Source organism: Leguminivora glycinivorella, chromosome 16 (genome assembly GCF_023078275.1).
Source record: "Leguminivora glycinivorella isolate SPB_JAAS2020 chromosome 16, LegGlyc_1.1, whole genome shotgun sequence".
NCBI classification, from domain to species: domain Eukaryota; kingdom Metazoa; phylum Arthropoda; class Insecta; order Lepidoptera; family Tortricidae; genus Leguminivora; species Leguminivora glycinivorella.
The window spans coordinates 7,371,100-7,385,299 of NC_062986.1; the positions used below are offsets into that span (position 1 = coordinate 7,371,100).

The window sequence follows — 14,200 nt, forward strand, 5'->3', positions numbered from 1 at the left end:
AACAAATGACATGCTTCTTTGTTTTAATATCATGATATCACGTCAATACACAATTTTGTAGCCATCATTTGTGTAGTTATTATAGTATATAATAGGTGGCACTAAAAAGTGATGGAGATTGTAAATCCTAACTAAATTATCCTTGCTTTTAGTAAAAATGTAGACTCTAGAATAGGTTTCTCTTCTTCTAGAAGTAACAGACATAGTTATGGTACATTAATTGCGTTTCAGTAATGCAAAATTAAAATATAAATAGAAGATTATTTACAAAAGTAGGTACTCAGCTATAAAAGCTTATAAGTACCTACCTTTATACCAAAACAAACTTTTTTTGGAATTAATTTTTTTAAAGATTTAACAGTAACTTAACAGTAACTTGTTGAGACTTAACAGTAACTTGTTTACTGTTCAGTCCCATAAGTCATTGTCAAGTGGTGTTCCGCTTTCCACAAAAAATCTGATTATGTTCTGGAATCCTTATAATGGACTTGTCTCTAAAGGACACCATTAAAATAATAACGTGTGGAATGCAGTACACCAAAATAATTTTAAACATCTTAATTAGTCTAAGCAAACAACCAATTTTCACCGACAAGTATGTCATTTTGCACAAACGTATGATTCAGAATGCATGACAAATGACTACAAAAAAGTAATTTACATATGCATAATGGAAATCTTCATTGACACCAATCAACTGGAAACTTTTATTCGAAGGTCCCAATTTAATTGACAGGAATTCAAGTTAGACAAAGTTAATGGCGTATTCAAGTGAATTTTATCACCAAAATTGGTATCAAAATTTTTCTATTGATACCACCGTCGTCGCTGGCCTGAGACAATCTGACAAGGCTCATATTTTAAATACCTCTGCCACACTATGCCCCTCGCGCTGCTCCTCGCACTGCCACGATGTTGGCCTCTCCGGGCACACAATGCCCTACTCGCGCGGTTATCGCACTAGGTTGTTGCCGGCCCGACGACTCGCTCCAAAGAACCGACAAAATAGGGAGCGGTGGGCATGACGAGGAGCATGACGAGCGGCATGACGAGTAGCGCGGCCACACTCCTTATGTCTCTGCCTACTTCCCTCGCTACTTCCCATGCCGCTCGTCGAGTGTGTGGCAGAGGTAAAACATTGAACTGGATCGAATGGTACAATAACGAGTGGGCTGGCAGGGGCGTTTAATGCTCCTGGTTACCAACTGGTTACGGATTAGTGAAATTGACCTTCGTTAACTGTGAAGTAATTAAAGACTTACTGGTGTCACTTAGTTAACTTTAGTGTAGGTAGATAATAGTTATTTGTTTTACAAGGGGCAAAGTAGTTGTAAAAGCAAAAACTATTAAAAGTAGATATGCTCGTAATATAGCCATATGGAATGACTCAGTTTATATCTTCAATATAAATGTGTTAATCACATTACTCGAACGCGAAAATTTGAGTAGTTCGAAACAGAAGACGAGCGAATTTTCAATTCACACCACCATTGAGCCTGGCGCCAAGAATATAATTAATATGATTAGATTGATTAGTGAGTCTGTGAAAATTTCGGTAAATCCATCATGGCAAGGATTCAAATTGGTAATGGTAAATATTGTAATTAATTTTCAGTACATACAGAGCTACTTCAACGCACTAATGCCAGAAGTGGTACCTAAACTTAATTCGTCAACATGTAGGTAATTCAGTAAGGTAAAATCGTTTCATTTAATAATTATTCAATAACTTACCCCAAAAAGGATTTTGGCCTTCGAAACAAAAAATCGCCGCGCTGCCCTATCCTGTGCCACTTCAAGCCAGTTGGGTACACTGAGTGCGGACAGGTCTTTCAGGGCTTCCTCACACCAGCGATATATGGGACTCCCACTCGGATGTTTTCCACCCAGGTGTACCACATTTGCTCTTCTCACACCACAATCCTCTCCCATTATATCCAGGTAGCCAGCGGAGTCGCGTGTCTTATTTCTCGCCAATTATGTTACGGCCCAGCCACGACATTGGTCTAAGCACGGCAGCGGTGAGCGGCAGCCATACGTGCGAATGAAAAGTCCCATCGCTGTGTCTCGCTCCAATGTATGGCCGCCGCTCACCGCTGTCGCGCTTAGACCAATGTCGTGGCTGAGCCGTTAGGCACCGCCATTAGCTCTTCCAGCTCTCTATTTTTTCTTCGCCTCCAGGTTCCATCTTCACTTAATTCATTTAGTTAAAGCTAAATTTATCATTATTATTTATTATAAGTATGTTTATTTGGCTATTATCTCAATTCTACAGTATTAGGTACCCACGTAAAGTAGTTGCGATCGCAATATTTGTGGTTAGATCCATTAAGAGTATGATTCACTGCTGGGGGGGGCACAGAAACTGCTGAATAAGAACATTGTAATTAATACCCTAAGAAGGGTATGAGTCAATCTTCATTTCCGTAAATAGAACTGTAAAAAACACGGATGCTGCAATAAAAACACACAATGATAAAACATGTATTTTCAACCCCCGCTCCAGGTCGTTCTTGGTGCAGAGGTTCTCCATCGCAGGTACAGCGTGGAAACGCAGCTAGTGTAATGGGTACCTGTACGTCAGGAACGATGCAAGACGGGTTGCTTGACTACTTTACGTATTTTGTTTTTTAAGGTTTTTTTTTTTATTTATTTTCAATATATAATAAATATATTACATTTAAAACAAAACGGACGGTGGGAAAATAGAAAGCTCAAGAAGAATGTGATAGAATGTGAAGAGTGTGAAAGTAATATAATAAATCTAAATAAAAGTAGGTAAGTACGTCAACCGGGGTGACTTTAGGAAAATTGGGTTACTTTGATGGTATTTGAACGGCTTTAAAATTAGCATTATTCATTATTTACTAAAACTGTTCATGTAACTAGTTAGATCAATAAATATTCTTGTAAAGGTACATACCATAGAAAATCGCGAAATTACTTACAGTATCACTTTAAAATTACAATCAAAGTCGCCCCTGCGTTTTAAAGCCACCCAGGTTGACCGTACACACAGTGACAAAAATGGTAAAAAATTAAATGACTTTCTGGGTTGCCGTAATATTTTATTCCAAAAATGCTTCTACGTGGAATTTTGTAGGGTAAACCGCTTACATTGGGAGAAAAACAAAAGAGGGAACTGCATCGAAGTTTTCGAATAGGTACGTCATAAACGTATTATGGTAAAGGATTAATTTTATTTCGATTGAAGTAGCACAGTGTTAAATAAGGGCTAACCAGACTCATAAAACTGCCGTTACTGCTGGGCTTGCATTAGCATAGGTTAGTTACAGAGATGGGCCATGTGGACTCTGCTCCATAAATCGAGTTGATTTGCTCATTATATCGCAATGTGGTAATTGTGGCTTCAAGATACGTAGCGAGATGCACAAACGCTCACAATAATATCTCTTTCATAGCTATCTATCTCTATCGCTCTTGCGTATTGGCGAGACAGAGCCAGACTGCATTTCTGTGGGTGTCTGGCGTCGACGATTGCCATTTGGCTACGCCGGCAGAATTTGTTTCAGTTGTGTAAGAGAGAATGAATTATATGTATTACTTATATCCATAAAGACATTAAATAACTAGTTCCCCTTGCTTTCCGCCACAGTTCAGACAGAAATTACATTTTTTAAGGTTTCTGATGTCCAAATTTTATTAAGCCTGGCGTCCACTTGGCTCGCCGAATCGAATCTCAATATAATTAGCCTTCTGCATCTACTATGAAAATGCGTCCATCCAGGCCGACGCGTCGAATCGAATTCACCGTTCATTATGGAAGGCGAATTTTTGCGATTCGATTGAGTCAGCCTAGTCGACGCTAGCATTTACGGACTTGTTGTACCTAGTATCGAAAATAAAAACTACTTACTGCATTACTAGTAGAATAATAAACTGAAATAGATACCATACACTAAAGAAAAAGCGATCAAGCCCACTGGTATCGAAGCCGGGAATCGAACCCGGGTCTCCAGTTAACGCGGATGACGTGTTCGACCGCTACACCACCCCGTACATATAGTGTATATAGTAGTGTTATTACTTAAAAAAACAATCAAAAAATATTTAATAAAATATTTTGATTTGTTCCCTAGGTACATCTTTACTAGTAGAAGTTTAGTATATGACCATCAACCAAGAGATTTGTCATCTTGCAGTATACAGTTTATTTTATAAAGTCAGAATTGGTTTAACATAGTGTGATGCGTTAGTTATAAGCATTGGTGAGGGTTCGTATAATATCTCTATTAGTTATGGCCATAAAAGCGATAAAATCAAATTATTACACTAATGTACACGGTTTATGGATAACAAGTTAACAAGCTGTTGAAGCTGTTGAATCATGTGTTATAGGGTTCCGTACCTTCAAAGGAAAATTTGGAAACCTTATAAGATCACTTGGTTGTACGTTCGTCTGTTTGTCAAGATCCTTTATCTCAATAACGCTTGGAGGTGTCTAGATGTAATTTAAACTAATACTTACTCAGGTCTGCAATTTTTTAAAGAACAAGATAAAAAACCTACGTATTTTATGTAGGTTGCGAGAAAAAAATATTTCTACACTGTCTACTGTTTCGCAAGCAATAGGGTACTTTCTGTCGATCTAGAACTATGAAGCTTGTAAAACAATATTATAATACATATCTCTTTAATACTACAAAAAGGAAAGAAAAGTAAAAACAAATTGAATAAAAAAAAACTTGATTTTGTTCAGAACCCTCGGTGGGCGAGTGCGACTCGCACTTGGCTGTTTTTTTTGGTGAGGGCTTCTAGGGTAACGTAATGGACAGCATAAGGCCAAATCCGTCACGTTTACATTAATTATGATTACATGGATTATGAATCCACTCTATTGATTTTCACGCATCAAGTTTTAGAACAAAAATACTTATTAAAGTAATGTTTCAATCACGCAGTGTTTGTCTTTAGTTCATAATTAAATATTATGTAATTAAAATGGAAAAAAAAATAATTACAATTACAATTATTATATTCCCTATATTGGCTAAGTACCTAAGACAAAAGTTAAACTATGGTCAACATTTAAAAATGCATTTGGTAACAATCTTCTTAAAAATATAAAAAAATCGGAAATTCGTTGTTATTAGAAAACAAAATTGAAAAAAAAATGAGACAAAACTATTTTTGTAATTTTCATACGTCTTTAGTAGGTGACAGGTTAGGGTTAGTGCATATTGTGCATATATAATTAATAATGTTACGAAGCATTTATCCAGACACAGTAGGTATATCATAATGAAAACCATAATTATTTATGAATTTTGTACTACTAAATATTAACGTTCAGCATAATTTAATTTTTACAATTGTATATACTTATCTCTATAAATGAAATGTAATAATTATTTCTTTTGAGACAAATAAAATATCTTTAAACCCCATATGACATTCTTCGAAGGATGTATTGTTAGATGTAGGTATAATTGTCGCTTACTCCTCTAAATCGCTTCTTTAAACTGCTAAATAATTCCTGAAATTTCTAGTCCAGTCAATGAAGTTTTCTGATATTCAATTCCATAACAGATTCTTGTAAATAAATAAGCCGTTGTGTTCTGATATAACTAACTCTGAGGTTTTCAATCTTTTTTACATAGTTCTTGTACTTCGGTCTAATAATCGCTAACTTAGCTGAACTATATTAAGACTATATAAAAAGTCTAGACGTATATTTACAATAAACTGATTCATAATTTTGTATTCCACGACTTAGTTCCCCAGTTTTTTTTTATCTGTAACTTCTGATTCCAGTCCCCGCGAATGATACGGGCGGCTGAATTCAATTAATCAGTTCTTTTGTTTTTCCGTATGCGTATATAAAAATCTGTGTGTAATAATGAAATTTGTGAAATAATATAATGATGAAAATGATGAATAAATGAATGATAATGAGTTATGTAGCTACCGTTAAATTTTTTGAGTTTATTAACTATAAAAAAGTGATAAATTTATGCCCCAGTTAAATAACAAAATTATAAAAAAGTAAAATTTCTGTTTGTTCAACATCATAAGACACACGATGTAAAACTTTTCTAACCATTTTTCATTTATAAAAATACATTAACTACATTGATTGGAGTACAAATAACTGTCATACCAAGAACATGTTCTAATTGACCAAAAGCCTAGTCAATACCCTGACTTGTTAATTTGTATGGTCACAAAGCTGACATTAGCACCATTTGCTATTCCACAGAACAATTAACAGTGACCAAATTATCAAAATGGATACCTCAATCATTTTTATGACTCTTTCATTGAGGTTACAGGAGGCAAATTCGACTCGTTTTAGTAACAGTTCATAACATGCAGATTATGTGGAGTGGTGAATTATGGCATTAATTTTTAATTTTCGTAAATGATTGATCGATATAGATAATGTTCGGCATTGAATATTATTTTATAACTATTGTAACGTCTATTATATCATTTATATCCATACTAATATTATAAATAGGAAAGTGTGTGTGTCTGTTTGTTTGTCCGTCTTTCACGGCAAAACGGAGCGACGAATTGACGTGATTTTTTAAGTGGAGATATTTGAAGGGATGGAGAGTGCCATAGGCTACTTTTTGTCTCTTTCTAACGCGAGCGAAGCCGCGGACAAAAGCTAGTCTTTTAATATGTTGTAAGCACCAATAAATGTTAAGTTATCGACATTCTAATTTTCGTAAATTCTTAATAACTATAGGTTCATATCGCGCCATGGATTCGATTTTCAAAATTATTACTATCCCTTATAACCCTTATTTACATATGTAAATATATTCATAACAGGTGAAATATGATTAAGTTTAATTCTTACACGGATTAGAAAAATTAAAAAACAGCAATAATGTAATGTTATCCCTTTCAAATCAATATGATTTGTAAGAAATTGATCCGACACAACCTCGATACAATGCCTAGTGTTTTTTGTCACGCTTATTTTTGTTAAAAGCCATCGATTAAAATAGTGAAGTCATGAACTTTCATCTATCATAGTCGAATGCTGCTTTCAATTTATGTACATGTTCGTGGTCAGAGATTGAGGGTTTTAATGAGACCACTTCGTGCAATAAACTTTATAAATAATACGTTATTTAATTTATCTAGTTTAATATTTCCTTTTCTAGTTTCTGTCAAATGAACGTTATTTATCAGGTCGTAATTAAAGATTAAAATAGTTTTATGGAGTGTTAGTCTTTTATGTTCACTTTATAAATATGGGTTTATTTTAATTGCTACACTTTTAAAATTATATTTGCTTTTGGTGTAGGATATTAACAACTACTAGTTAAATTCAATTTTGGTTGTACTCTTTAAAGTGTTAATAGTGAAGACTACTCATCAATAAAAACCTTTTACAAAAAAAGGATAACCGACTTTAAAAAAAAAGAAATAAAATATTACCATGTTTCATATTAATTTGTTATTATAGATTAATGTAGGATATATAATAGACTAGTATGGAGCCACCTTTCATCTCAACACCTCTCGGAGTTATCGGTTTACATATATATAAAAAAAACATGAACCTGAACATAGAACTTCCTCATTCTGCGTCACAGACCAACCCAGTGTTCTGTGTTCTGGGTAAAGAAGTCGGTTAAAAAATACTACGTGTAAACTTTTAAAGTTTTAACCACAATAAATACAAATAACAGTCTTTGAGCAAAAGTTCATTAATTACAACGGTAGAATCGAAACAGCACTTTAGAAAAATGTATTATATTAAAACTTACAAGTAAATCCATTATCTAAGACTAAAAGATTATAATTATGGCGGATGACTCAGATATTTACAAGGTGCAAGCTGGAGCAATGCCTCCGCCTCTAGCCAAGAGCACTATCTTTGACGCTCAGTGGCGAACGATACGCAATGGACTCTGACGCACCAATAAAGAAGAACGATAGAGGGATATAACTAAAGTCGGATATAGAGCGTCCACTATTGTTATCTTGGCTAGAGGGCCTGGACTCGCCAACAGCGAAACTACTTACACGATTATCTTCTTGAAATAAGTGCAGTATTTACAAGCGGATTGAGTCAGTATTTCACAATTATGATTGTTCTGATAGCTGCATTATGTACAGTCACAGTCAGCAATGTCAGCATCAATAAACAATGCATCAAAAAATCTGAAATCCCGAATTATTTTTCTAATATAAGTAGGTATATAATAGAGGTAAAACTTATTCTTAATCTAAAGATTCATAATAAGTCTTACCGCAAAGTTGCGGTCAGAAATATCAAAGTTCAATTATTTATTCAGTAAGTACACAGTCATGGTGTTTTTTTCCGCACCAGTTCGCAAAGTAGCATTTCTTGTCAGGTCGATACTTCAAAAGGTCCATAATGTTCATATGTACTGAAAAACTTCGTAATATCGTGCCGATTTAACTCCTCTTTTCCGCACTTATATCGTAAATGCGTTCTATTTGCTATGCATAGACACATTTCTTTTTGTTCAGTTCAGAGGTTACAGAATGGTAGTTACTTATGAACCGTTGTTTGATTCGCTACTTTTAATGCTGACTGTACATACTTGAGCTTCGTAACGGATTACAGTATTAATATGTTTTCAATTAAGATATATTGTTTAACAGGAATTTATATAAGTTTTACACCTTTTGAAATTGTTTTAATTAATAGAGACATAGTAGCGTGTACTTTGTATATACTGTTGTGAAAGGAAAATTACACATCGTTCAACAAATCGGATAAACTAAAACAGGAGAAGTGCAGATTACAGATTCGGAAGAAAATACTAATACTTAATTAAATATGTAACTTTTGAAACCTGAACCTTAACCTTTTTTCGAAGACACTGCTAAGAAACCTGTCAAAAAATAGTGCGTGGAGTCCCTTCGTGCGGAAGAAGTAAAACTTCGTAATGTTTTGTTTTTCAATACTGCGCTGGCATGGTAAAAATACTAAAAAAAATTGTAATATTTGAACCTGCGACCTCCAGGGTACGAAGCCGATGACCACTTGTAAGTGGTCACTAAGCCACGATACTGTGGGACTTACGTCGAGTGGTGAAAATGAAATTACGATACTTAGGGCCAGTTGCATCAACCACATTTGACAAACACATCATCGTCACGTGGCAGGCGTCTATGGAACTTACCATACAATAAAATTTAACGAACGCTTTAACGGTGACAGACGGTTTGATGCAACCGGCCCTTACTTTCGTAAATTAACGTTTAACGTGTTACGCTGTCAGTTGGAAATGGCATTAGAAGTTCCACTTCAAGAAGACGAAAAAATGCAACAAGATACCAATGATACCATTGACCTAACTTCCACAAACTATCCACTCGGCACACGGTGGTCCAAGTTACTGCATAAAATATAGACAACAAAATAAAATATCCATAAAAAACGTCACTCAAAATTACCCTCGGAAGTCCATAAGTGTTTAAATAATAGACGGCTTCAAGCAACCCGAGGATTAAGTTGTCCGCGCATGTCAGTTGCGCCGGCGCAGATTGTGTAGCCGAATGACAATCGTTGACGCCAGACGCCGAACGAAATTCGAAACGCAGTCGAGCTCTCTCACGCCAATACGGGAGGGCGATAGAGATGGAGATACGATATCGATATTGTCGTGAGCGTTTGTGTATTAGGCTACGTACCCTGCGCCGGCGCAGAATCTGGGCGGTCGACGTGCGGGTATAATTTAGCGGGGAATGCATCCACGTCTACTTGGACAAGTATTTGAGATATAATATGCGTAAACCTGCACCCGCATGGTTATACGGAAATCGCGGTGGAAAATATGGGTTCAGATTTTGATCTTTGGTGATGGCTGTAAGTATAATACGGTAATTAAATATCCATAAGTGATTTGGAAGCGTTGTCAAAGCGATCATTATTTGATCCGTCAGATATGTTTAGTTAGTAACAAGATTGGTGAGTGATGCCACGGTGCCCGTTAGCTATCAGCAAGCTACCTATCTATGCTGGAAGTGGTACCTACAGGCAAATCTAGTTCAGTCATCTGGATTGATCAGGAGTTTACGCTACAAAAAAAGTACGTTCTAAAGCGCTTACTTCAAAACTTGCGGCAATCCTGTTATTGCCGTTAGTAAATAAAATTTAAGATTGTCCTTTATATACCGGTGAAAAAAAATATCTGCAGTTATGTTAAAAATCTCACGATAAGTATACTAAACATGTCCTTTCCTTGTTCCAGATTGTGGGCCGAGAAGGAGTCCTCGGCTCTTCATCCCGCGAAGTGCGGTGTGGTCGTCGACTGGTCTCCGGTCTGTTCTCCAGACCGAGGTTACCCCTTGGTTACTCCTACGTGACCACGGTCCCACGAGGGGCTTGCCGACTCAACATCTCTGAGATCGTGTCTAGTGAGAACTATATCGGTAAGAAAACATTTTTTCATCTACTCTCGTTGCCAGTTCGTCTCCGCCCTTTTCTGCCGGCCGAGGGTACCCCTTGGTTACTCCTACGTGACTACGGTCTTACGAGGCGCATGCCGGCTCAACATTTCGATCTCAGCGAGAATTATATTGGTAAAGAAACATTTCTTTGTCTAAATTACTCAGCTTTCGAAGAGCGATGTTGCCAGCTGTTGCTATATAGACTACGGTCCCACGAGGCGTATGCCAGAAATTACTCAGCTTCCGAAGAGCGATGTTCCCAACTGGTAACCGGCTTGATCCCCCGTCAGAGGCATGTCGCCTCAACATAACGAAGTCCAGTAAGACTATTTCGGTGGATTAAGTAAGTAATAGGTAGTTGTTAGCTAGCTAACAAGTGCCAACAGAAGTTAGAGCGCCAACGCCATCTTTTTCAACATCGCCGAGTCTGAAACACAATAAATGAGTTATATGAATTACCAATTCTACAGTTTCCAATTAGCAAAGCGGCAGCAACATTGACTTCTTCTTCGTATCCGCATGACTAAGGGATGTGACGACTGTGGATACTCTTCACCAGTGCTATTCACGCTCCCCAATCCTGGGACCGCTGCATGCTGGCCTGCAATGTTAGCTTATGCCGGAACACCTGAATGTAGACGATTGAAAATTCATTGTCTACTCTACTTCCTTCAAATCTTGAAAGGTGACAAAATTAAATACAAAATGCTGTAATACTTAACGCAGTATACAATGCATTCAGTGTGTTTATCACTAGCTGGTCTATATTGGTGTATTTATTTCCTTTCGGTTTTAACTACACTATAAATTAATCTAATAACTAACATTACATTGTTGCAAACCTACTTCTTCAATTGTTTTATTAAGTGCTAAAATCAATTAAAAAGCAGTAGCGTTCAGTTATTTACGAGCATTTTATAAACTATAAAAACTAAAAAGCTATAAAATGTTAGCTATAAAACTGCGAATGAAAAAGGACAAAATTATTACTATGTATCGATTTTTTATTCGATGTGATGAATGTTTTATTGCGAAGTAAATAGGTCACTTGGAGATCTTAATCGACAGATGAAGTGTTCGTTGGTGCAAAGATCGATGTCGAATCGATTAGGGGAATTGCACTGAAATTGTTATCAACTATTTATTATTACTGTGCAGGCGCACCTAACGTTTATTAAACCAGTATAAAAAGGACGCTTCGAGTCATATGTATATTGTATGACCTGTGACTAGAACCGTAACCTTAGAAGACAGAAGACAGTATAGTTCCCAGATTGTTGCAGTAAGTAATTCCCACAGACGTGGCGTGGTGCACCTCAATCCCCAGAGTTTGTTTAAGTAGATCAGATGTGCAAGTATTTAGAATTGTGTGTTTTCTAGCAATTTTCTGCTGAGCTATTAGCATGTTTCTATTTAAATTTTAACTATATTTACTCGACACAGTTGTGTTACTCTTGAATTGGAACGCGATCATTTTTGGATGGAAATTCGGAAAAGTAACACAGGACTTTCAGTGAGACACGATGCCAATAGGTTATCCCGTAGTTTCTAATGGGTCGGCAACGCGCACGTGACACCCCTTGAGTTGCCGGCGTCCATAGGTTACGGTGACCGCTTTCCATCAGGCGGGCCGTATACCTGTTTGCCACCGACGTGGTATAAAAAAAAACGATACGCTAATCTAAGGCGCCTATCGGATTTTGTTTTGTTTCCAAACTATTGGCATCTTAGTTATGCCCTCAGTTGTAAAAGTTCTTTAAAAACCTCTAGCATTTTTCCAAAATCATGCAACAGTTCTCAAAATATACATTTTGCCCAAGCTATGCAAGCCTTAGAAATATCACTAGTAGGTATCAGCACAGACCAAAACTGCACAGGCAGCCGCCAATAGACTCCTACGCGATTGTGCGAATAGACCTCGTTCTCACAATTGCTGCCTAATTATTTGTATGACGCAGTCTGCGCTTGCGTTTGGCGGCTTGCTAAAGGATGGAAAGGACAATTTACCTAAATTCCGTGGCTAAATTCTCTCACCTACAAAAGTACTAAACATTTAAAAATAATTTATTCAGAGACCATATTCTCAAATCCGCAACGCAGGCTTCGTCAACTGAATACAAAATCCGTTATTAGCTACAAGCTTCGTCAAAAAGTAAGACAATGGAAAATCCGCAACATGCATCGTCAATAAACTAAACCTAAAAGTACATACTAAAAAAAAAAAAACACACACACACCTACAACTCAAAAACACCCTGCAAGTCGCCACCAACAGGCAGCGTGCCCAAAAGGCTGGCCGCATTGCCTCGCTGAATGGCGATGCTTATTCTCTGAGCAAAATACTGGCCAGCCCTTTTGTCACCCGTCACATCTACCAAACGAGACGCCAAATCTTTATAGAGGCGCCGAGCCCCGGGCCCCCAAGGTCCCATCGTTTCGACCGCAAACGCCTCAAAAATACACGGTGTTTCCGGTATCACTCAAAACCTCAGACACCCCAACTGATTTTTATTTTTTTAAACTCATCTAGAGTATTCATCTTTTAATCTGATCGTTACTTTTTTTTAATTGAATTTTTAATTTTCTGTACAGCTCTACTTGACTTTTAGCTCTACACTCAATAAAATAATTGCTAACTACCATCATAAACCATAAGACTATTTATTTGTGTACGTTACTGCAACGACATAAGGTTTACCAATAGACAGCTAAGATGTCACTGTAAAACACTTTAAAGCTTTGTCACAGTAAACTTCAAATTGGACAGGTTATCGCAGTAAGCAAATAAACTCAATATTCAAAATGACAAGGTTGTAATTAGGTACGAGTTCAATTTGTTATGACTTATGATAAACATTAAGATTAAACTGACAAACAACGTCAAACTAGTAGCGGAAAAAATAATCGTCCAAGTAACCGGCCAGTATTAATACCCCTAAATACTGAAAAAAGGTAAACAACCTCTAGCAATGCGATATACACAATGTTGTATTACGAGTACAATAGAATGGGCACGTAAAAAATAACTAATAATACTAATTTAAATAAAAATATTACCCCCATCAAAATATAGCTCAATCGATTCTACTCTCGATTCTGAACAAACTGTTTTCAGGTTTTTAGTGTTAAGTGAAACACGGTGTATACCCACTGCCCAGCGTATCGTACTTGCGACGTTTACGGTCTTCGGCAGTAGACGCCGCATGACCAGCAAGAGCGCTAGTGCCCGGCAAATGGGAAACGGCGAAAGTGTCCACGCACACAACATTACACACACTAAACATTTGCTATTTTTTTAAACTTCTGATTAGCGGAAACGTCTGCAATCAATGCCAATAGGCTTAGAATACATTTAAAAGTGAAAAATGTCTACCTTGGGTCACGACTTGAACTCACGACATCTGGATCGATACTCCAGCGCTCTGCCAACTGAGCCACCAAGACTTCAACCAAGCCAGCGCATTTTCCACCACTTAGGTCAATGGGACCCGTAGCGACATCTACCGTAAGAATATATATATATATATATATATTTGCTATTTAATATTATATATTTGCTATTTTTTTGGATATTCAGAAGAGTCAGAAATGTAAAGAACCTATCGAGATCTTGTTTTTGGATCACAAAACTATGCAAAATACAATAGTTTAACAAAGATAACGGAAATTTCGACGATCGTACATTGGTATAAAGTTTTATGAGTAAGGCCCCTTCATTTTCGTTAGTACATGTGGCCCTAAATAAGGCAAACTGTAAAAGCTTTCCAGTTTCATAAAATGTTCACAGACGTTT

General features: G+C 36.7%; 1 protein-coding gene across 2 annotated transcripts in view; it reads left to right on the forward strand.

Annotated features, from left to right (window-relative positions):
- Positions 1–14,200, forward strand: part of LOC125234442 (thrombospondin type-1 domain-containing protein 4-like) — a 206,376-nt gene that overhangs the window by 183,749 nt on the left and 8,427 nt on the right. For both annotated transcript variants that reach the window (XM_048140686.1, XM_048140685.1), the window contains exon 8: positions 10,209–10,389. In XM_048140686.1, coding sequence (XP_047996643.1) covers positions 10,209–10,389 — 181 coding nt within the window. The remainder of the gene's footprint in view (positions 1–10,208; positions 10,390–14,200) is intronic.